We start from the raw sequence: 24611 nt of genomic DNA, 5'->3' as shown, positions 1-24611 counted from the left end.
AATTATATAATATAAAATCAAACGAGATTTTAAATATACAAAAATATTCAATAACTCTTTATTTTTTTAATTTTTAATTTTTTATTATATATATAATTTAAGATATATAAATTTTTGATTATGTATAATTATATTTTAGTCACTTTTCATATAAAATCTTGAATTCATTAATATATATATTAAACTCTAATTGATCAATTATTTTATTTGTTTTCGATAAATGGTGTGCATGTAGGGTGGTGGAAATTGAACTAAGCTTTGATTTTTTTAGAATAAATGTTATAAAAGAAGAAGAAGAAATTGATTTACATTGTCCATTCCAATTGAATTAGTATGCTTTATAATATGAAATAATAGAATAATAATAGCAAGTAGCTAGTTAGTGCTAGACAGTTGGAAAAAAAAAAAATGTCAATTGTCCAAAAATTGAGACAAATAGACAAAAACAAATTGCTAAAATTCAACATAGAATTAATTGATATTGGGAGCCAGGAAAGTACCCTAATTTTTCCTGGCAACAGCTAAGACGATATATTGGAATTATTGCTGGCATTCAATAGGTGAAAGTTATATGCATTATCCCAAAAAAAACTTATATAAATGTCGATGAGTTTAGTCTTCCAAGTTGTTATATATATATCATATTAAACTTTAGGTTATTAATTTAATCATCTCGTTTTTTTTCATGTCGAGTTGAGTATTTTTTATTATCCCAATCGATCTTCGTATTATTTTTTTTTCTAGTATTGTAGTGCGTTCAATGCATGCCCTTGTTACAATATTTATCAAAAGTCTCAAGAAAATTAACTTGACCATTTCGTATTTCTTTTAGTATTAATTGAATTAAAAAAATGTGGGTTTTAATTCAAAATTATTTTTTTTAGAATTTAAACCTAAAAACCATTGAATTTTATTACTAATAATGCAAGATTCTTTTAGTTTTGTCATTTTTCCCAGTGTTTGATTGATGCTTAAAACGTTAACGCGGCCGCAAATGTTAGCAAGAGGCAAGACCTGTCGTCCCCAACATATTCTTTCGTTACTGTCGTGGAATGTGGACTTGCTTGCTTGAAAGTTAGGTCTCCATTTTTCATGGCCTTCCGTCTGTTTATCATACAAACCAGAAACTGGCCTCCACGTACGTACTGCCTTCCCACGTTTCTTTTCCTTGTCTTTCCCTTCAATTTATTATTCATTTCTGTTCTTCTTTCTCTCCCTCGTCCTTAGCCGGTCGAAAGCGAAAGCTTGGCTACAAAATTAATTTAGTGCTATTTTAAGTAAACAAGCTTAGAGTAATCTATCATAAATTATGAGTTAATTATTGATTCAAAAACATATTATTATTTTGTATTGTTACGTTTTTTTTAATGAAATATGGTTTATGTCATTAATCTCTATTTTGTATTTGACATAATACATAAAAGAAAATCTAAACTATTTAAAATAATTCAAATAAATCATTATTTTTTTTATTAAGATCGATTAGGCTTTATATTTTTATTTTGGGTTACACAGATTTTTATAATTAACGTTTGACTAATTGTTCTTAATTAAAATATCATTTTTTTATACTACGTGGTATACTAATATGATGTAATACATGTTAATGTAACATAATGATCTAATCACGTAATATTTTCATGGTTTACATCAACATTATATTAATGCCACCACCAATGGACTATTCTACCATTTGGGCTCAAAACTGCACCATTACTATTTCAAAAGGCCATGATCAAAATCTTTGAGCTCATCCTTGACTCGGCCCTCATTCACATCGATGACATTCTTCTGTTCAGTCCCATAGAGCAAAGTCATCTTCATCTCCTTCAAAGATTCTCAAACCTTATTTTTCGATATGGTATCATACTTTCAGAATAAAAAATGCAGATATTCAAGTCAAAAATAAACTTTCTTGGAATGCATATTCTTCAAGGAAAGTACAAGCCTGACCCGCATATCTCACAGGAATTATTAAAATTCCCATATCACAATCTTACAAAAAAAAGTAGGTTTAGCAATTTCTCGGAATAGTAAACTATCTCAGAGATTTCATCTCTAAACTTTCAAAATAGATAAATCCTTTCACAAAAATGCTCAAAAAAGACCCTTTAGAATGGGGACCAGCCCAGTCAAGAGCAATACAAGATCTCAAGCAAAGGATGCAAAATTTGTAACCATTGCAAATACCTTCTGATGGAAAAAGGATCTTACAGACAGATGCTAGTGATAAATATTGAGGAGCAGTTCTTCTTGAAAAAAAATAAGGTAAAAGAAATCTTTGTGCATTCAATGGTGGAAAGTTTTCAGACTCAGAAATACATTATCATTCCACTTTCATAGAGATCCTTGTAGTCAAAAAAGTCATCACAAAATTTGAATTCCACCTTATAGGCCACCATTTTTTGGTCGAAATGGACATGTCATCATTCTCTCAGATGCTCAAGTTCAAATAAAAGACAGTTCCTCATCCTCAGCTGCTAGGGTGGACATAATGGTTTTCAAAATACTCTTTTGACACCAAACACATCCAAGGAAAGAAAAACCATCTTGCAGACTTCCTATCTAGGAATTTTCAAGAACAAAAAATCCTGATGTTTAACCCAAGACCTCTAACTCAGCCAAAAGCAAAACAACCCACTTTCACACCTGAACCAGGAACACACATTGAAGGAACTCCTTCTTCCTTTATCCCAATAGCCCCAAACCTTCACCTTGATTATCCTCTCGAAGTCCTTAGGTTAGTTCAAGAAAGAACATTCCATCCAAAAACTGACTAAATGATTTTTGAATACAAAATTGAAGTTTTCAAAAAATATAGAGGACTTATCCTAAAATCATCCGGACTTCATCCCAAATACCCCTTTATCCATCCCTTTTACTATGAGTTCATGGAATTTTCAGATGAATTAAAATGGATTTTTTTGTACTTAACCCGTCGGTACCACATTGGCATACAACTTCACATTATGGACTTCCTAGAATTCATTGAAAAAGCAATCGACAAAGAAGTTGAGCCATGACGAAAGAACTTTGTAGATATGCTCACATGGTTCTATCTTCTTTCTCATTGAAAAGCATTGGTTGTCTCAAAAGCAGGAAAGAAGAACCAAATGACCATTTTTATCCTTTACAAACCTCAATACTTTCTCACTCATGGGAAAGCCACTTAGCTCGATTCTATTCCCTCTACATCGACTTACAAGTCATCCCCTTGTAGTATCAGAGAGTTGGAGAAATAATATCAAGAATTTCAAAGGAGAATTTGCCAGCATAACAAGATTATCCCAAACCATATCTGGCCTTCATTTGAGATAGAAATATCATGAGACTATTTTTCAAAAATACCAAGACCCTACTAGAAAAAAATACAAGAAGTATTGAAAGAATATAATGAAAGAAACCCATATCCTCACGAGTGGTCTCAAGATCCATGAGATTATGGAGAAATTGATGAAGACAAAATTACACAACTCTCCATGAAAACACTAGAAGACAAAAGCACACGTTTCTCCAAAACACAGTTAAGAGATAAGGCCTCATCTTCTAAATCACCGTGTGATACGTGTGGAGGATACTGTAAAGAAGACTCAAAAGATTTTTCTCTTCACAATTAAATCTGCAGAGAGAAAAAGTAGTAAAAAATAATTGAACTAAACCTCACCTCAGACCCAGAAACTGACTACGACTGAAAAAGACTTATCTATATAAGTCAACATCTTATAAAAAAGTCTAAGCCTATATATTCAAAAAAGTCTAAGCCTATGTATTAAAAGTCCTAGCCTATGACTAAGAAGTCTAAGTCCTGGATAATCTTATCCAGACAATTTTGTCCTTTGTGTAACTCGTTGTCTATAAATATGGAGAAAATCAATAAAAAATTTAATCTTAGTTCTAGAAAAAAAATCTCTCTTCTTTATCATGTCTTTCTAAAAAAAAAATCTCTCTTCTTTATCATGTCTTTCTAAACCTTCTTTTATTTCTTTAGGGATATTATAGTAAGAAATTTACAGTACAGTTAAGAAAATAGATCCTTTGAGTATGCTCTGCACTTGCCATTGATAATGGATCCTGTGCACCAAAAAGAACTCTGTTCTTCAAAACAAAAGGCTGAGCAGTGAAGATGAATCCTTAGGTCTTATGAATTATACTGATAGATAAAAGGCCAGAGCCACCGTCATGGCTAGGAAAGTCATTTTATGGCCAGTGCACACCTTCTATCTGTATAAGTCATATGCACTTAGACAATTATGGTACTAGAGCCCTAGCACTTTACCTTGAATTGTATCAACGTTGTGATTGATTTTCTTGAGGACAAAATTTTGTGCAATGGCATTTTCAATTTGCCAATTTAGTGTTGCTTCTGCAGCACTGATTTTGGTTGGCCTTCCTGTTGCATTTGCTTGAAGCAAGGTTGGGATTTTAGGTATGTGTCTGAAGTCTTTTTGTACAAATTCCTCAAGAGGAGGAAACTCTTGTTAATAAGAAGGATTTGTGGGTTGGAACATGGAGATTTGAGAGTCTAGTTGTGAATTTTGTACAGGATGAGTTTGGCTATGTTTTTGAATCCATTTTTGGGTTTTCCTGTAGCAAGGTAGAACAGGTTTTTGGAAATTTGGTGGTGGTTGTTTCTGGGAAAGTTCCTCTAATGGTACAGATTTTGTCCACTTAGAAGGTGAATATTTTACTATATACCGGTATCTTCTACCATCTTGTCCTAAAGTTTCAACATGCGGATCTCCATATTGGAATCTCTTGTACAAAACTCAATCTGAGCATTTTGACTTGATTTTGACTTTTTTTTCTTGTCCATCTCATAGTCTGCTGCAAAGTTGTCTTCTTAACATCATTCACAAGTGCAATTGATGTCCCATGGATAGTGACTAGTGATAAGATCTATGAAATGGAAAATTGGTTTGCCCCAATAGTCAAAGCTTTCAATGAGCTTTTGTTCTGAGCCTGGTTCTACTGAGTCAGTCTGTCTAATCATAAACATTGATGAAAAAACTGGTGGAGTAGAAGGTTCTTTCAAGTGGGAATGGTCAAATTTTATTTCTATAGTCTCATCAGTTTTTTTGGTAAAATTGGTTTGTGTGGACTGAATGAAAGTTTTGGCTTCTTGCAACTTTTCATAATTGATGATCCATTTTTCTGGAAGAAGTTTGGCAAGATCCTCTCTAGGGATTCTTTTTGGAACAAATGAACAAATAAGAGCTTGTGATATGTTTATGGCCAAAACCAATGCATCATTTAAGTTTGTCTGAATTTTGGAAAGGTTAAATGCATGGTCTTGAACTTTATAAACCATCTGGTAATGAAGTGTTGCTATAATGGCAAAAGGTATTTGTGGGGCTCTTATGATCTGAACTTGGACCTTTAAGGCAGACAATAAGTTGGGATCACAAAGGGCCATGGTATAGTTTGGAAATAGGGTAACAATTAAAGTTTTCGTATTTAAGGTGTCCTCAACAGTACCAATACATGCATGTTCATACTTTATGTACCTGCTATCAAGTAAAGCCATATGTGCTACAACTGACTGTCCTTCTCTCCCATGATAGTTTAGTGCTAGTCTGACCGCTCCAAAATGGATATGTGAATACCCATGGTGAATCCATTGCTGTGGAAACTCAAGAGGTATCTGAAGTGTAACAAACTGTTCTGCTTGATCTCCTTGAATGAAGTGTTCATCAAATCTTGTGGACTGGATGTATTCTTTTGGTGCTTTTGGTGAGTGTTTGATTAGGGTTTTTATAGATTTTACTGGTGAGAAAGTAGGTTTTGCATACACAGAGTAGGGGTTGGTAAGAGAAAGTTGCAATGGTTGGGTTTTTCCTTCTTCAGGGATATAATCTACTTCACGTAAAAAATCTATTTTGGAGATGGATTTTATAGCAGAGGTAGCGTCTAAAAAAATTACAGCATTATTTACAATAGTTGAATTTTTTGAAGAGGACATGTTTTAAAGAGATATTTCCTTAAAGAGTATTATAACAAATGATCACAATACATGGCTCTGATACCATAACAGTGACTCTGGTTTTTTATCTATCAATATAATTCATAAGACCTAAGGATTCATCTTTACTGCTCAGCCTTTTGTTTTGAAGAACAGAGTTCTTTCTGGTACACAAGATCCATTATCAATGGCAAGTACAGAGCATACTCGAAAGATCTACTTTCTTAACTGTACTGTAAAATTCTTGCTATAATATCCCTAAGGAAAGAAGAGGAGGTTTAGAAAGACATGATAAAAAAGAAAAATTTTTTTTTTTAGAACTAAGATTAAACTTTTTATTGATTTTCTCCATATTTATAGACAACGAGTTACACCAAGGACAAACTTGTCTGGATAAGATTGTCTAGGACTTAGACATCTTAGTCATAGGTTAGAACTTTTAATACATAGGTTTAGACTTTTTTGAATATATAGGCTTAGACTTTTTTATAAAATGTTGACTTATACAGATAAGTCTTTTTCAGTTTCTGGGTTTGAGGTGAGGTTTAATTCAATTATTTTCTATTGCTTTTTCTCTCTGGAGATTTAATTGTGGAGAGAAAAATCTTCTGAGTCTTCTTTACAGTATCTTCCACATGTATCACATGGTAATTTAGAGGATGTGACCTTATCTCTTGACTGTATTTTGAAAAAACGTGTGCTTTTATCTTCTGGTGTTTTCATGGAAAGTTGTGTAATTTTATCTTCATCAATTTCTCCATAATCCCATGGATCTTGGGACTACTCGTGAGGATCTGGGATTCTTTCTTTGTATTCTTTCAATGCTTCTTGTATTTTTTCCTGGTAAGGTCCTAGTATTTCTAGAGAATAGTCCCATGATATTTTTGTCTCAAATGAAGGCCAGATATGGTCTGGGATAATCTTGGTATGCTGTCAGATTCTCCTTTGAAATTTTAGGTTTATTTCTCTGACTCTCTGATACTGCAGGGGAATGACTTGTAAGTCCATGCAAAGGGAATAGAACAGAGCTGAGTGGCTTTCTCATGAGTGAGAAAGTATTGAGGCTTGTAAAGGATAAATATGGTCATTTGGTTCTTCTTTCCTACTTCTGAGACAACCAATTCTTTCCAATGAGAAAGAAGATAGAACCATGTGAGCATATCTACAAAGTTCTTTCTCCATGACTCAACTTATTAGTTGATTGCTTTTTCAATGAATTTTAGGAAGTCCATAATGTGAAGTTGTATGCCAATGTGGTACCTATGGGTTAAGTACCAAAACATCCATTTTAATTCATCTAAAATTTCATGAACTCATAGTAAAAGGGATGGATAAAAGGGTATTTGGGATGAAGTTCGGATGATTTTAGGATAAGTCCTCCATATTTTATGAAAACTTCAATTTTGTATTCAAAAATCATTTGATCAGTTTTTTGGTGGAATGTTCCTTCTTGAACTAACTTAAGGACTTCAGGAGGATAATCGGGTTGAAGGTTTGGGGCTATTAGGATAGAGGAGGAATGAGTTCCTTTAATGTGTGTTCTTGGTTCAGGTGTGAAAGTGGGTTGTTTTGCTTTTAGCTAAGTTAGAGGTCTTGGGTTAAACATCAAGATTTTTTGTTCTTGAAAATTCCTGAATAGGAAGTCTGCAAGATGATTTTTCTTTCCTTAGATGTGTTTAGTGTCAAAAGAGTATTTTGAAAACCATTCTGTCCACCTTAGCAGCTGAGGATGAGGAACTGTCTTTTGTTTGAACTTGAGCATTTGAAGGAATGATGACATGTCCATTCCGACCAAAAAATGGTGGCCTATAAGGTGAAATTCAAATTTTGTGATGGTTTTTTGACTATAAGGATCTCCTTGAAAGTGAAATGATAATGTATTTCTGAATATGAAAACTTTTCACTCTTGAATACACAAAGATTTCTTTTGCCTTGTTTTTCTTCAAGAAGAATTGCTCCCCAATATTTATCACTGGTATCTATCTGTAAGATCCTTTTTCCATCAGAAGGTATTTGCAATGGTTACAAATTTTGCATCATTTGCTTGAGATCTTGTATTGCTCTTGACTGGGCTGATCCCTATTCTAAAGGGTCTTTTTTGAACATTTTTGTCAAAGAATTTGTCCATTTTAAAAGTTTAGGGATGAAATCTCTAAGATAATTTACTATTTCGAGAAATTGCTGAACATGCTTTTTTGTAAGATTCTGATATGGGAATTTTAACAATTTTTGTGAGATGCGGGTCAGGCTTGTACTTTCCTTGAAGAATATGCATTCCAAGAAAGCTTATTTCTGGCTTGAATATCTGCATTTTTTGTTCTGAAAGCGTGATACCATATCAAAAAATAAGGTATGAGAATCTTTGAAGGAGATGAAGATGACTTTGCTCTATGGGATTGAACAGAAGAATGTCATCGATGTAAATGAGGCCGAGTCAAGGATGGGTTCAAAGATTTCGATCATGGCCTTTTGAAATAGTGATGGTGCAGTTTTGAGCCCAAATGGTAGAACAATCCATTGGTAGTGGTGGTTTGGTATGCAAACTCCTGTCTTGGGCCTGTCTTCATAATGGATTCCCAATTGCCAAAATCTTGCCTTCAAGTCGAATTTTGAGAAAAATCTTACTTGAGAAAGGTTGTCATCAAGTAGAAAATGATTAAGCGGTTGGTAGTTAACAAACTTAAAAAACAACAATTAATGTCTTGCATTAACTATTAGCATTTGAAACAAACCAAACAGATAGAATATGTACAATGCTTAGAATGCTCGCTGAAAACTATTCTACTGGGTTTCAGCTTGTGTTTAGTTCATCACAGAAGAGTTCAACTGAGTGTAGGCCCTGTAACCTACTATAAACCCATAACAGGAAGAAGGAATCATAAATAGGCTAGATAATACATCCAGTCCTAATCCTAAAGCAATTAGTAAAACATAAGTTTGCCCCATTAAGAGTCATCCAAAAACGTCATCTTGCAGTGACCTCAAGCTCTATGACTTATGTAAAAGTGGCCCTACAAGCCAATATGACTCATTTCAAATATGTCAAGCAAGAGGAAGAAAGCAACTCTATCATACACTATACACGGAGGAAACCAGAAAACAAAAGAAAAAAAATAAGAAAGATAGATAAGAAGTAGCTCCTCCACATCTACGGGCAACTAACAGTGTTTGTGTGTGACAGGCTTTCTTCCTTTCTAATTCTAAGGAATAAACTGAAAGGAACAAAGCAATTATAGTAAACATAAAAGTTTAGCCATGGTAAGTAATAGATTAAAAAATGGAAAGTCTCAAATAAAAATATGCTCTAAAGAATGTCTAACAAGAATTTTATTCTCTTCATTCCACCTAACCAAAAGTATGGTAAAAACTTTGGAACAAGAGCTGTATTCTCTTCATTCAGCATGCAGTTTTGGCCTAATTTTTTATTGAGTAATCTTGTCAACATACCAAATCAAAATTACCAAGCAATAGATCTTATCTCACCCTGATGATGCTAGATGCAGCTGGTATCTCTCAAGTCTCATAATTATTAAACTAATCTACGAGACACTTTGCCAATGCATGTTTCTATGACTCAATAGAAAACCTAAAAAATGAGAATCATATTTCAGAATAACAAATTAAAAGAACATGAGATTATTGATTCCATGCAGAACATGTAGGAAAAAGTAAGAAATAAGCAAAAACTTACCAAAAGTAGCTTTCCCCAATTGCCCACATATAAGCTCATTATTCCAAGCATAAACAAATCCGTCGTCATGGGACATTGTTTCTACTTCTATTTCCTTATTCCCAATCCTTTTCATAATCTTCTTAGAGTAGTTCCTCTCTTTAACAATAAGAGTCAAGTAGACTTTCACACTTGCATGTGGGCATAATAGAACACTAAACAATTGCTACCAGTACAAAGCTCTATTGGCTGCATCACAACAATAGAATTCAATAAAAAATAGAGAAGCATATAGCAAAAGTACTACAAAAAGGTATCAACATTTACCTTAAGTAATGCTAGAGTCGGCAAATTTATAAGATCCATGCCATCACCCATATAGGAGCATATAGGTGAAAAAGCTACACGGTCATAGAAAGTATCCTTCCTTGTAATGAGAAAAGAAGATGTTAAAAAATCTTGAATGGAAGCAACCAAAATTTCTCCATTTTTTGGCGCGCATAAATTATTTTGCACCTGGAAACACAAATAACAAGTCATAAGAAATTTTCAGATTTATCTAAATTTTCAAGAAAAGGGGTCCAGTAACAGTTCATAGGTTCATTTCTGAACATGTATCCTATCATACCATTATCATTACTGCGATATTATGGTTCATTAGTGGAAAAACATTTTAAAGACCAGTAATACATATCAATTTGAAGCAAGCTGAGTTGGAATTCAAAAAAACTAAATGCATATGACATCCACAGGCACAATTCCTAAGATAATATGATATAAAAGAATTTACCCCCACCAACATGAATGCCTCTGTTTGAGCCTCTTCTGTTTGCGGGACATGCATGTTCATTTCATCACCATCAAAATCAGCATTATATGGGTTACAAACTGACTCATTGAATCGCAATGTTCTGCACGGCATGATTCTTGCTTGCACACATGGCATGAGGAATATGATCAACGACATTAATGCTTTTCCTGCATACATAACAATTAAAAACAACATTAATACTTTTAATGGAAAATTAAAAAATCCAAAATCGAAAAATGAGAGAAATACAATTAAAAAAGAGTGTGAGTGTCACATTTTTCGTGGCCTCACATCTTTTATGTATGGTCGTTTCGTAAATACTATATCCTGTGATTTTTGCTGCATTTTCGATCAAAAACGAAGAATTTTGAGGGAAAAAAAAGGAAAAGAAATGGAGAAACGAAAGTGTTTAGGGGCTGGGAAAGTGAGGGTTTTAGCCTAAGTTTTTAGGTAGAATGAAATACTAAAATGAACTTGGGAGCTCTTTTTTGTAACTGTTTCTGTGAAATTTGGGCTGGGCTAGTTCAAGTTGGGTCGGGTTGTGTCGAGAAATATAATATATAAAAAGAATCCAAAAGCGGTGTCTCGAAACTATTTTATGACTCATAGTACAATATGCAAGGCAATGCATATTTCTTGGATATTGAATCTATTGTAAAAGACAGTAGTGATGGAACATGTGAAAAAGAGACACAAGATATTTATAACAAAAATTAAGACTTTTGATTAAAACACCACTGAATTTGAGTATGGAAAAAAGTAGTCAAAGGAATCAGTAATAACCCGAGGCCAGAAACTTGGAACATTCTAAACCGACTTTGTCAGGCTTCAATAATTCAAATTACTTCTGCACAAATAAATTTAATTTATTGATGGATCTCCTAGTGAAAAGTATAAATAATAATAAAGCAATAAAACAGATTATTAGAAAATGTATTGCATGCTTACCTCTGTATAACTTTGAGTATTCCAGTGCCTATTTGCATTGGGATTCCTATGATGATGCACTCAGTAACTCCCTTAATCTTGTCATCCCTCCCGTTAACAGTAGTATTGTGATCAGCTGTTCTCTTAAATGAAGCCAGCATCAATATACTCTTGTTCAATTTTTGGATACCAAATCTTGTGATGCCAAGAACTTCCCCCTGATACAATAATAATGTAAATGCAGTTATACATTGTCCTAAAAACATTATGTACACAAAACCAGAGGTCCAAAACATAATCTAGATTTTCATTATAGGAAAGAAAAATGGAAGAGAAAAACTAATTTTCATTTTTATTTTCCAAGTGACAACAGGCAATGAATGTCAATGAAAAACCAACCCTAAATGTCATCACATCTGCTAGAAGCATCATATGGCGTCTGTCTTTGGTCATTCCATGATGTTCCATAGTTTGTGCTATCTCATCGATTATGCATTTTCTTACAGCTTCAATTCCCAATATCTGCTCCATTTCCATTACATGGTTATTCCATGTCCTCCGTCCATCAACTCCTTAAATGCCCATAACTACTTGGAGCCCCATGCTGAAAACATGCGCAAGACATTTCTAACAGTTAGGAAAAAATAGCTCTCGAAAAGTAGGAAATGGTGAAGGATGCAATAATTTTTGTAACAATAATAAACATCACACAAGCAAAAGGTGTTTAAAGAACTATCCATCAACATGTTAAATTCCATTTTTTCTGCTTTCATCTCCTTCCATGCCCTTTCATTTTGCTGCTAGAATTTAATTGTTCCATCACTTAACTCAGATTATAAAAGTTTATATTCCTTCATCATATTCAATTTGTACATCCAATGCCTCATTGAGCTCAAGGTAATTACACATAAGTACACCACATCAAGCAGCTCTCTGTTGTAGCCCTATTTCTCCTAACCATAAGAAATCTTATTTTCTTCTTTTGCACTTTGTGTAGTTTTTTTGGTTGTATTTTTTTCTTTCCTCGGTTCCCTTGTCCTAGTAATGAGCAAGTGACTTTTTTTTTTTTAAATTCTTGCAATTCTTTTTTCTTTTTGAGATAAAAATATAATCCTCACCCTTCCCCAGGAGAGGGTGATGGGCAAGGCTAAATTCACATACGTTGTAAGTTACAAAAGAATTATAAATTAGACATGATTGCCAAAATAAGTTAGCATCGATTTCTATCCATCATTTTATCCAAAATATACTATTTTACGGTATGCATACAGCACAAGTTGCAGGTTTGAGGCACATTAAAACTACTTCAAAGAGACAAACAGGGCAATTAGTTTTAATTACAGCAACAACAGTATGAAACCTATGGAATCTAGCAAAAACCATACTAACCCATAAAGATCTTTTTGTCTTGAAGTAGTTTTAATTAGTATGTTTTCACTAATTAAGATCTTATGTATTAAAGATCTTTTTGTCATGATATTGTTGCATGTGGGTGAGTGCCATGCATGGTTTTCTTGCTCCAAAAGGTTATGACTCCATTGTTGGGTGAGTTCCACGTTATGCATGTTAGAATTTACTTTTAACTGTAAATTTTGTGAATTTTGCAGTAAGAAGGCGTGGAAATGGCTAAGCAATCTGCTGAAGTTGTTGTTGAAGGACTGAAGAAGATTCTCATCAGGTTTCAGTATCCAATAATCGATTTATCTATCTAGAGAAAATAATATTACTTTTATTAACCAAGGTCTGAGAGTAGCAATTAATTGTAGGTAAGACTAAGAAAATTTTTATATGTTGGTTTCAGCCAGAAAGAAAGCCTGGATTAGAAGGTTCAAGGAAAAGTTGAGAGGCTTATTGTTGAGCTCTAAGGGAAAAGGCCTTCATTCGACCTAGATGCTTAAAGGATCAAAGATGGCTTTGGCTTCTTCAAGAAGAACTTATATGAGTAAGATGTCAAACTTGGACTAGAATTCATCCCTGTATAGTTTTCAAACATTGCTTTGTCTTTTTGTCCAATTATTAAAGAAAAAATAAATAAATTTCTACCCTTTTTTATAGAAAAGCTGAAGTTTTTATTAATAAAATTGAATTTTTTCCATACAAATAAAAGACTTAAAGATCAAGTTTATGAATTCAGTTGTCTCGAAATTATTAATTACTAATAATAAATTTTGTTATCTTTATACGTTGATTTGATTATCTTATCTATTACTTTATGTATAATTTGAAAGATACATCGAATTTACTATCTTTTTGATAACATTCTACCTAGATGCATGCTTGAGAAGAACCAATAGTTCTAATTCTCATGGAAATTGGAAACAAGATGCAGTAGAGACTCAATTAATGGATAATGACACCAATTTTTCTGCTTTCTTGTAGCAAATATATTGAATGTTTCAGTGAACTTGCAGAAGGTCAACACCCAAGGGTAAATCACTTTCCAACCCAAAGTTCTTAATCAAAATTTGTTTCTATAATTTAAAAATGATTAATTAAGATTATGTAATACTAATTAATATATTAATTAATGTGTTGTTACTTCATTGTTCAGTTTTTGGTCTTTGCATGCTCGGATTCTCGAGTAAGCCCCTCAGTTGTTCTGAATTTCAAGCCAGGAGAAACCTTCAGTGGCCTCAATATTGCTCATATGGTTCCTCCATTTAACTAGGTTAATTTCCCAAACCTTTTGTATTGAAAAACAAAATTCTTTCTGTTGCACAGGATCCATTAACAATGACAAGTGCATAGCATACTTGAAGGATCTGATCTTATGACTGTACTGTAAATATTTTACTATAGTATCCCCTAGGAAAGAAGAGAGAATTTGGAAAGATATGTTTAAGATCATAAGAAGAGTTTTTGTTTTCTAGAACCGATCTTGTATTTTACATCGAATCCCTTCATATTTATAGATAAAGGGTCATATATAAGACAAACTAGTTGGATAAGTATGACAAACTTATCCAAGATTTGGACTTTTACAATACCTAGGTTTGGACTTTACAATACTTAGACTTGGACTTTTACAATATCTAGTCTTGAACTTTTACAGTATCTAGATTCAAACTTATCTGAGACTTGGAATGCTTTTACAAAATCTTACCTTTTATAGATAAGTCTTTATCATTAGTTATACTTATCCAACTAGTTTGTCTTATATATGACCCTTTGTCTATAAATATGAAAGGATTTGATGTAAAATACAAGATCGGTTCCAGAAAATAAAAACTCTTCTTATGATCTTAAACATGTCTTTCTAAATTCTCTCTTCTTTCCTAAGAGATACTATAGCAAAATATTTACAGTACAGTCATAAGATCAAATCCTTCAAGTATGCTTTGCACTTGCCATTGTTAATGGATCCTATGCAATAGAAAGAATTATGTTCTTCAATACAAAAGGTTGAGCAGTGAAGATGAATCCTTAGGTCTTATGAATTATACTGATAGATGAAAGGCCAGAGCCACCGTTAAAGCCAGGAGTGCCGTATTTGGCCAGTGCATATCTTCTATCTGTTATAATTCATTTGTACTTAAACCCCTTAATGAATCCATTTTTGGATTTTTCTGTAACAAGGTAGGACAAGTTTTTGAGAATTTGGTGGTGGTTGCTTTTGAAAAGGTTTCTCTAATGGTACAAATTTTGTCCACTCAGGAAAAGAATATTTTACTAGATACTGGTATCTTCCACCTTGTCCTAAAGTTCCAACATGTGGATCTCCATCTTGGAATTTCTTGTACAATTCTCGATCTGAGCACTTTGGCTTGTTTTTTGACTTTTTCTTTTTCTTTTCTCTATCCATCTCATAGTTTGTTGCAAGGCCGTCTTCTTGACATCCTTCACATGTGCAATTAATACCCCATGGACAGTGGCTAGTGATGGGATCTGTGAAATGGAAAATTGGTTTGCCCATATGGTCAAAGCTTTTAATAAGCTTTTGTTTTGAACCTGGTTCTACTGTCTCTGTCTGTTTGATCATGAACATTGATGAAAAGACTGGTGGAGCAAAAGGTTCTTTCAAATGAGAATGGTTAAACTTGATTTCTATAGTTCCATCTGCTTTCTTAGTAAAATTGATTTTTGTGAACTGAATGGAAATTATGGCTTCTTGCAAATTTTCATAATTGGTGATCCATTTTTCTAGAAGAAGTTTGGCAAAGTCTTCTTTAGAGATTCTTTTGGGAACAAATGAGCAAATAAGAGCTTGTGATGTGTTTATGGTTAAAACCAGTGCATTATTTGAGCTTGTTTGGATTTTGGAAAGGTTAAATGCATGATCTTGAACTCTACAAACCATCTGGTAATGGAGTGTTGCTATAATAGTAGAAGGTATTTGTGGAGCTCCTATGATTTGGACTTGGACCTTTAAGGCAAACAGTAGGTTGGGGTCGTAAAAGGCCATAATATAATTTGGGAATAGTATCAAATCATTGGTAATGTTTATCGAGATCTGTCTTTTTGAAAGAACATCATTTTCTTTGGAAGAATTCTTTTCTTTGCAAGGCTCTAAGATCATCAGGATTTCCAAGAAAGTATCTATGAAGGATTTGAATTACCTAGCCAAAATCTTGAAGTACCAAAAACTGCATCTGGTCTGCTTGATTAATAGTATCCCACCAATTTCTTAGGGTTCCCGTAAATCTTGAGACAAATTTCATCAGAATAATATAATAACTATCTTCTGATAGTCTTTTAGTTTTAAGCCAGGAGTGGAACTCTTGAAACCTTTCTGCCCATCGTGATGGAGGAATGTCATCAATTGTAAATGTTAACTTTGAAAAAGTAGGTGCTGCTGAGTTCTTGGGAACATGAATATGTGGGACTTCATCATCTACATCCATTTCTTCAACTTTTACACCATCTCCTGTTATCATGAATTGTGAGGGATTTTGATATTCCTCAAAATTGTGAGAGAGTGTTGATGATTCTACGTTTGAGGATTCGTTTGAATGACATCCTGTAGTTTCAAAGGTTGTAGCAGAGGACAAAGTGTGGTGTTGCTATGCTGCAGGTTCTGTGGAGAAGATTTTTGGAACAGTGCTTTCAATGTATTTTTTTGAGAAAAGAAGGGAGGGAATTGTCCATTTTCATCATTATCGTCTTTGGGTCTGTTGTAGTATTCTTGGTTATTTCTGGTTTTTAGGGAAGTGGATCATTACCAATCATTGGTCTCTTCCCTTGGGCTTTCTCAGAGATAATTTCTAATTGAGCAACATCTTCTCGTTCCTTTTTGCTTTTGTGTTTTTCTTCTTCCTCTTTCTACTTCTTGAGTCTTTTGTAAAGGTTAAAAAGAGTGACCTGTGTGGACGGTGGTGGAAAATCAATTCTTGTGGCTGATGGTTCTTCAGGTGATGGTAGAGCTCTTGTATTTAATCCAAATGGATCATTGTGTTTTGGCGATGGAATTCTTTTGGTTTCTTGGAGGAGTTTTATCTGAGGTCTGAGCTTTTGTATTTCCAGCTTTTTCTATTCTTTATATAGTTGGAATGGAACACCTTGTTTAGGGACTTCTGTAGAGACTTGTCGAAGTCTTTTATGTAAAAGTCTAATCATATCATTGGCAGCTTTGGTGTTTTCATCCACCTTTTCCTTTATTTCTTGCACTTTGCCTTGAATGGTATCTACCTTGTGGTTGATTCTTTTCAAGACAGAATTTTGTGTAATTGTATTTTCAATTTGCCAGTTTAGTGTTGCTTCTGCAGCACTGATTTTGGTTGGTCTTCTCGTTGCATCTGTTTGAAGCAAGGTTGGGATTTTAGGTACATGTTTGAAGTCTTTTTGTACAAATTCCTCAAAAGGAGGAAAGTCTTGTTGATAAGAAGGATTTGTGGATTGGAACATGCAAATTTGAGAACTTGGTTGCGAGTTTTGTACAAGATGGTTCTGGCTTGAATATTCGATTTAATAATAAATACACATTTTTTCAATAAAAAATTATGATTTTTTATAGTTCCCATTACCTAATTAAATGGACATGTAAAACTAGAAAATTATTGCTAAAAATTTTTCATTTATGGGATTTGGAATCCACGTTTCTCCTAATATTGTTGATTGCTTTATTGCATAGCTGAGACACACCGAAATTGGCTCAGCCATTGAATATGTTGTTAAAGCTCTTAAGGTGAAACATCTACACATTAAAATTCAACTCGTGTTCATTTCTCTTTACTTTTCCACTCCCTTTCCTCCCTAGTTTTCTTCGTCATTTTAGAAAATTCTGCATAACAAATGGAAAGAATTAAAGTAAAAAAAAAACATTTATAAGTAGAAAACATCCTAGTCATTGGACACAGTCGTTGTGGTGGGATAAAGAGGCTTATGAAGCTTCCGGACGAGAGTTATACTTAGTAAGCCTATGAACTCCAATTTTTTGTTTTGAAAAATCAAACAATTTTTTGTCAAATAAAAGGATTGAATTCTTATTTGTCTAACTTCATCTAACTTGAGCTATGCAGTGACTTCACAGATCAGTGGGTGCAAATTGGTTTGCCAGCAAAGATCAAGGTCCTGGAAGAGGCTAATCATCTGCCATTTGAAGAACAATGCAGGCTGTGTGAAAAGGTAAAATCACAAGCTGCCCCAACATGTTTCTGTCATCAAATTGAGCAAGGATATGTTCCATGGCAGACCATCTAATTAACAGAAAAGAAATCAATCCACAAATTGTGATGCAAGAATCAATGAAGAACTCGATGGCAAATCTGCTGACTTATCCATTTTAGAGAAATGCAGTGGTGAGTGTGATGCAGACGCATCAAGAATTCTATTTTATTTTCGTTAGCTTAGGATTTTATTTTCTTTATTTTGTTTAGTTTGAGATTCTTTTTCCTATTTTTATTAGAATTTTAGTACTTTAAGTCTTTATGTAGGATTAGGATTACTATTTGATTATGATTTATCTTAACTATTATAAGTACGTGATCTTAGATAGAAGATTATTATTATCATCTTTTGTTATTTTGAATATTTATTAAAGAGGTTTCTTTAAAAAATCTAATTATCTTTCTATTGTTACAACACAATCAACCCTATTCTAGCCCTAATTGTTAAGTTTTAATTACTCTAAATCTTTCGGCTACATCAGAGTGGAACTCTGACAATGAGGGGAGGTTATTATGATTTTGTGAATGGAACTTTTGAGCAATGGAAGATGTGGACAGAACCAATGCCTCCAATGCCTATGCCCTTCTAAAAATATTTACAAGTTTTAGACAGTGAAGTCTCATCTAGAGACACAAATTAAACTTGTATGAATAAGGTAGAGAAGCCATTGTGAGCTTAGTTTGCTCTTAAAATAAGTTGTATTTGTTCTAGTCTTTCACTTTCTTCATTTCACTTGCTTGATCAATTGATTACCTCACTCTGTCTCGTTTCTTTTCATTTTCTTAGAACAAAGTTGGGTAATTAAAACAAGCATAATCAAAGTCCATTAGAATCTGGATGAAATGCTGAGGCCTATCAGCTGAGACGAAAACTAGACTGTCACTATTTCTATTGGGGTTCCATTCAAGCTACAATCCCAGCGCAAGCTTCCACAATTAATATATGCTTGTTGTACAACATCTGCAGCAATGGATTTCTAAAATTAGAACCATTTATCTATCCTACACATACAATTTTTTTTCTTCTTTTTTCCCCTTTAATTGCTGCCAATTTCTCACTTTATCCAAGACCCAGAACTTCCTTTTTCATATAATTCAGCTTACAAGACCGCTTCCAAGTAAGGAAATTCATGTAAAAAACTTGGGTTTAATTCTACGTTAATAGAATGTCCAAATTATCAACTTTACAGACCACAAAAACTAAAAAAAAAAAAAAAACTTGAAGAAAAAGGAGAACGTAATAGAGAAAATCAGACCTGGAGTAGTTTGGGGTTTATTTTCGGTGGAATAGGGAGGAGCAGGGGACTGAGTCGTCGCCGTAACAAGCTCACTGAGTTAGAAAGAGAAAAAAGTTACTCAGGCGAGTATAAAACAAAGCAGAATCAATAGTAACAAAAAAGGGTTGAAGTCGAAAACCAAAGGTGATTCGAGAAAACAAAGCTTACAAGGTTGGTGACGACAGATGATACGAACAGAAAGAGTCAGAAGATATGGGTTTTGCTTATTTCGATGCTGCTGCCGCTATCATCTTCTCACCATTTATTTTATTCTAACAACCTCAAGCTCAATCTCATCTTCTTCCTCGTCGCTGGTGGTTTTGGGCCTTGTGATTGCTAGTACGTAAGCTGGGGGAAAGAAAAGGAGGCCGCCAAAGATTTTGTCCGGAATCGGATGGTATGATTTCTTACTGCCTTTGGTTACTTGGATTGGGCTTCCTTTTTTCGCCTAAAGTCTATACTCACTTTTTTGACAATGAGTATTTAATTAATTTAATCGATTCAATTTTAATTAATTAAAATTTTATAAATAATTAAATTGATTAAATTATAATTAAAGTTTGAAAATAATCAAAATCAACTTATCTCGATCAGTTTTAACTATTTCGATGATTAGGGTTTTTTTTTTATTATGAGAAGGGATTTCGATTGTATTTTTTGAATTTATAACATGATATAATTTCAATAATCTAAATAGAATTTATAACATAAAGATGATATTAAAGGATTTAATTTGGATAGATAATAGTAAAATAAATATTAATCTTAATCTACTTTAATCTATATTTATATTTAAATATACATAATTAAATTTAAAAATTCAAATCAAATTACATATTTATGTCTAGTCTATTAGACTGTTCGACTTATCTAACCTAATTTGAACTCTTGAATAGTAACATAATAGACATTTACACATACATTCATAACAATATTCACTTTTTGGGACTTTGTAGCTTTCTCCTTTATGCTAAAATCTGTACTCACTTTTTTTGGGCTTTATACTTATGTGTCAAAGGAGAAAGAAAGGTCCTCAAATTTGGTTATTTAATCAATATTCAATATTCTGGATTTAATTTTAAATTTTTGAAAGTCAAATTAGCTAAAATCTTATACAAAATAATCGAAAGCGAATTATAACTAAAAATTAAAACTAATCGAAACCAACTTATCTAGATTAATTTTAACTATTTTAGGGACTAGGTTTTTTTTTGGATATGAGAGATGTTTTTGAGGTTTATTTGTAAATTATTAATAATATATATAATTATACTTAAAACTATTATTAATGATTGGTTTTTCAATACCAAAAATTGAATGGGCTCTTATAACCTGTTAATATAGAAATGAAAAAAACTAATATGAAATTAATTTTGATCGATTATTTCGAATTTGAATTGATTAATACTCATCCTTACAAACCTTGGGTCGAATTAGAATGAGTGTAATTGGATCATCTAGCCTATCTAAAAAAGGGGCTGATGTTTGGGCTCAATCCAACAATTTTGGGTCAGGATTCCTTTGCTTGGATATAGTATTAGTGACAATGGCATGTAGATATAGAGCTTAATTATCATTTCTTTTGTGAAAATAGAGCTTAATCATCATGTTATACACTTAATTGTGTGTTTTATTTATTAATAATAAAACTCCACTCAGTTGCTATTTTTGCCATTTTTTTTTTACTTCCTCAAGCAAATACTTTTGTTAAAGAGTTATAAATAAAATAAATATTTTTAAATAATAAAATCTGATATTCTACTTTTATAATACTAACAATGTTATAATTAGGATCACATTTTAATTATTTATTTTAATCCATTACATGATTATGCATTTAGTTTTTTTACGTACATTTTATAGGAAATTTATAAAATAAATAATAACACATAGCAAAAATAACAAAAGCAACATTTTTCAAAAAAAAAAAAGCAACTATCAAAAATAATTTTAAGTACTTTGTTATCATAAACATGTAAATATTTGGCATAATGCTCAAAAAACTTTTAAATTATTTTAAAAAATTCAAATAAGTCTTTATTCTTTTATCACATTTAATCAAGTTTTTGTTTTTTTTATTTTTATATAAAATAAGCTCTTGTAACTAATAGTTAACTAATTGTTATCAGTTATAATATCACTTATCATTTTATATCCATATGATATTGACATGACAGTAATGTGAAAAGTAAAAAATGTTGCATAACTATATTATTATGCCACATTATTATCAATTAAAATATGTCAATATACCACATCATTATCAATTATGATATGTTAGCATTTAAAGTCAACGCCACATGATATACAATGACAAATAACATTTTGATTAAATCAATAATTAACAATAAAGACTTATTTAACTCAAAATAAAAATATAAGGACTTATTTGGTTTAAAATAAAAGTACAAAAACTTGATTGAATGTAATAAAAGTATAAGAGTTTATTTAAATTTTTTAAAATAGTTTAGGATTTTTTTGATATCATGCCTAAATATATAATTCAAGGATAAAAGCATTATATTTGACTTTAAATAATTAGGAATTAATCACATAAATAATTTTATGTCTATGCATATAGTGTCATGAGTCTACGTCTTCAACTCAAAACACATGTCTATTGAGTGAAAGAAAACCTTATATATAAATTCAAGACTCATCTTATCTCTTACTGATGTGAATCCGTAACATATAATACACATTTTTTGAAAAACAAAAAGTTAACAAAAGGTCAAGGCTTCAATATTGATTAATGGGTAAAAGTATATAAAACAAGAAGAGTTGTTTGGAAAAAAGAAGAAAGAAGCATTATAGGAGGATGGAATATTAGGTAAAGTTTTTATAGTCAAGTTGCTAAGTTTTCTACCTAACGTTGATTTTAATATAAATTAATGACTAAAATGTCAAAAATATGATTGGACGTGATTTGTACATAAAGTTTAATCGATAATTATTAAACAATGAAATTTATATTAAAATTTTAAAATAGGCATATAATTTAAAATTAATTAATAATAGATAAAGAGATTATTGTTATATTTAATATTTAAGATATACTTTTAATTTAATAAATATGAAATTTTTTATCATCATTTCAGTACTCTCTTTTACATGTAGAAATCACAGACTAATTACCTAACATGAATCAATCAATTTTAGATAACAACGAGAGAGGCATGCATGGCTTTCTAACCTTTGGACCCTATATGAAAAGCACATGCATGGCTTGCATTTAATGATACCTTTGAAACCCAAATGAAATAAATAATAAAAAAGTTAGATACGTCCTTATCAGCTTAATAACCTATTGGAACTTTTTCTTTAATGTATAATTATAAAAAAAGATAGGATTAGATCCAAGGGCGGAGGGAGAGGGGTGACGGGGGTGGCGGCCGCCACCCATTAGTTTTTAATTAATTAATTTATATATATATAATTAAAAATATTTAGATTTGTAACTTTTGCACAAATCAAATGTGTTGTTTTGAAATAGTGGTAAGAAACTTAAGTTAATATTTAGTGGCCTAGGTTTAATTTTTTTTATATCTAAATTTTGAAATTATTTTTCTTTTCTTTTTTTTTTCTCTTTTTTACCTTTTTGTCTTTTTCTTTTTTCTCTCTCCTTTATAAATATACTAAACTTTTTTTTTCTTTTCAACTTTTTTTCCTTTAAAAGCATGCAATCACATCGAACATAACTCTTTTTTCCACGTCAAGCATAATTTACAATGTTTAATGTGAAAATATAATATTAATTTTTCTTTTTACTGTATGTCTTTTTATATTGATGAATTTGAAAACTTATATAAATTCAAATTGCTAATAAAATTTTATGTTATAATTTAGTCAAACACAATTTACGATGTCTAATGTGAAAATCTAATATTAATTTTTCTTTCTACTTTATATCTTTTATGATGCTTAATGTGAAAATATAATATTAATTTTTCTTTCTGCTTTATGTCTATTTATATTGGTGAATCTGAAAACTTATATAAATTTAAAATGTTAATTAAATTTTATATCACAAGTAATTAATTTTTTACTTAGAATCGAATCATTGGCCCCGATCCATAACCCAATTCATGTTCTTATTTGATTATTGTGCAACCACCCTTCATACAAAATCTGAATCTGCCATTGATTAGATCCAAAACATAAGATGACAAAAAAAGAAATTAATTATCAGGATTAGGTGGTAGATCAATCCATAAATATTAAAGAAATAATTAGAGATCGAGGGAAGGTTTTTTCTTTTGAACAAGCTCGAAGTAAAGTATTGATGGAAAGATTCAAATTTTATTGTTTTAATTAAAGAATCGTGCACTAATAGTTCTTTTAGTTAATTATTGTAATATTAAAATATTTGCTTTTACTCATGTGTTTGGTTGGTGAATGTTTTCAAAGGGACCATGTGATTAACTTCATAATTAATTAGAACCTTAAATTAAGTCCATAGACAGGAGCATGGTAAGCTGTGTGTTTAGATATTAACCCAATTTTTGTAAATCCAAAGGAAAGCTCCTAGGAAACAATCACATCAATTTTTTATTTAAAACAAAAAAAAAACGTGTATCAATTATTTTTTTTAAAGTTCTAAAGGAAACTGTTTTACGATTTTTTATGTTGGACATCTGGAATTTGAATTATGTGAAAAAAAAGAGGTTGGGATTTAGGAGACCAAAGATAATAAATAAAACTTTTATTGAAGACTCCAATCTCAATGAATTTTCACTTATTACTTAAATATTCTAAAAAAAATTCATAGTTGAGTTCAAATATAGGAAAAGAAAAGGAAAAAAAACTTATTTTATTCTCTCTTTTTAAGTAATAGTATTTTAATTTTTTTTGTTACTTAACTTTTAAAAATAACATTTTGATCACTAATGTTTATAAATATTATTATTTTAATTACTCAATCGTTAAAAGATAATAAAATTTTTATTCTATTTCACATAATTAGTTGTCACGTGGTAAGAAAAAATGTAAATTATTTTTAATTGTCATAATCCTTATAAATGTTAATAATAAAAAACGTTATTTTTCTAAAATTGAGTGAACAAAATGAAAAATTTCAAAAACTTAGTGATCAAAAAATTAATTTATTCTAAAATTTGTGTCACTTCCTTTACTTTTGTGCATGCTTCTTTCTTCAAATCCTGGAAGAGCACTTGATCAAAGCACTCACTACTTTTTCTTTTTTTTTAAAAAAAATAAATAAAACCAACTATCCACAACTTTAGCACCCAACTTTATTTTGGTAGTTCTTTTTGTGCATCAATATGGTGACTACATGCACAAAATATTTGACTATATTCTCATAATTAATTAATTTTAAGATGTAACCAATACTTGGTAACGGTAA

At 31.6% G+C, this 24611-nt stretch overlaps 2 protein-coding genes and 1 pseudogene across 7 annotated transcripts; 1 reads left to right on the top strand and 2 right to left on the bottom strand.

Moving 5' to 3' along the window:
* LOC18603901 (DNA-directed RNA polymerase III subunit 1) lies at positions 1618–19655 on the bottom strand. 6 transcript variants are annotated; one of them, XR_001927157.1, is made up of 8 exons: positions 19415–19655; positions 19226–19299; positions 11767–11971; positions 11389–11585; positions 10420–10607; positions 9957–10145; positions 9651–9878; positions 1618–1827 (listed from the first exon to the last, which is right to left on the bottom strand). XR_001927157.1 is itself a non-coding variant. In XM_018117642.1 (5 exons), exons 3-5 carry the CDS (start codon positions 11902–11904, stop codon positions 11269–11271), a joined length of 354 nt encoding a protein of 117 aa, XP_017973131.1. In that variant the 5' UTR covers positions 11905–11971; positions 19226–19299; positions 19415–19655; the 3' UTR covers positions 11224–11268. The 6 variants fall into 6 exon arrangements, 1 of the variants encoding a protein (XP_017973131.1); XR_001927155.1 differs by lacking the exon at positions 1618–1827 and adding an exon at positions 8640–8970; XR_001927156.1 differs by lacking the exon at positions 1618–1827 and adding an exon at positions 8640–8808.
* LOC18603905 lies at positions 4814–6013 on the bottom strand. The gene has a single exon (XM_018117641.1). It carries the CDS (start codon positions 5957–5959, stop codon positions 4847–4849), a length of 1113 nt encoding a protein of 370 aa, XP_017973130.1. The 5' UTR covers positions 5960–6013; the 3' UTR covers positions 4814–4846.
* On the top strand, positions 12943–18724 carry LOC18603903 (annotated as a pseudogene).

Source organism: Theobroma cacao, chromosome 3 (assembly GCF_000208745.1).
Source record: "Theobroma cacao cultivar B97-61/B2 chromosome 3, Criollo_cocoa_genome_V2, whole genome shotgun sequence".
Taxonomy (NCBI): domain Eukaryota; kingdom Viridiplantae; phylum Streptophyta; class Magnoliopsida; order Malvales; family Malvaceae; genus Theobroma; species Theobroma cacao.
The sequence above is the reverse complement of the archived record's forward strand: the minus strand, read 5'-3'. Positions and strand labels throughout refer to the sequence as shown.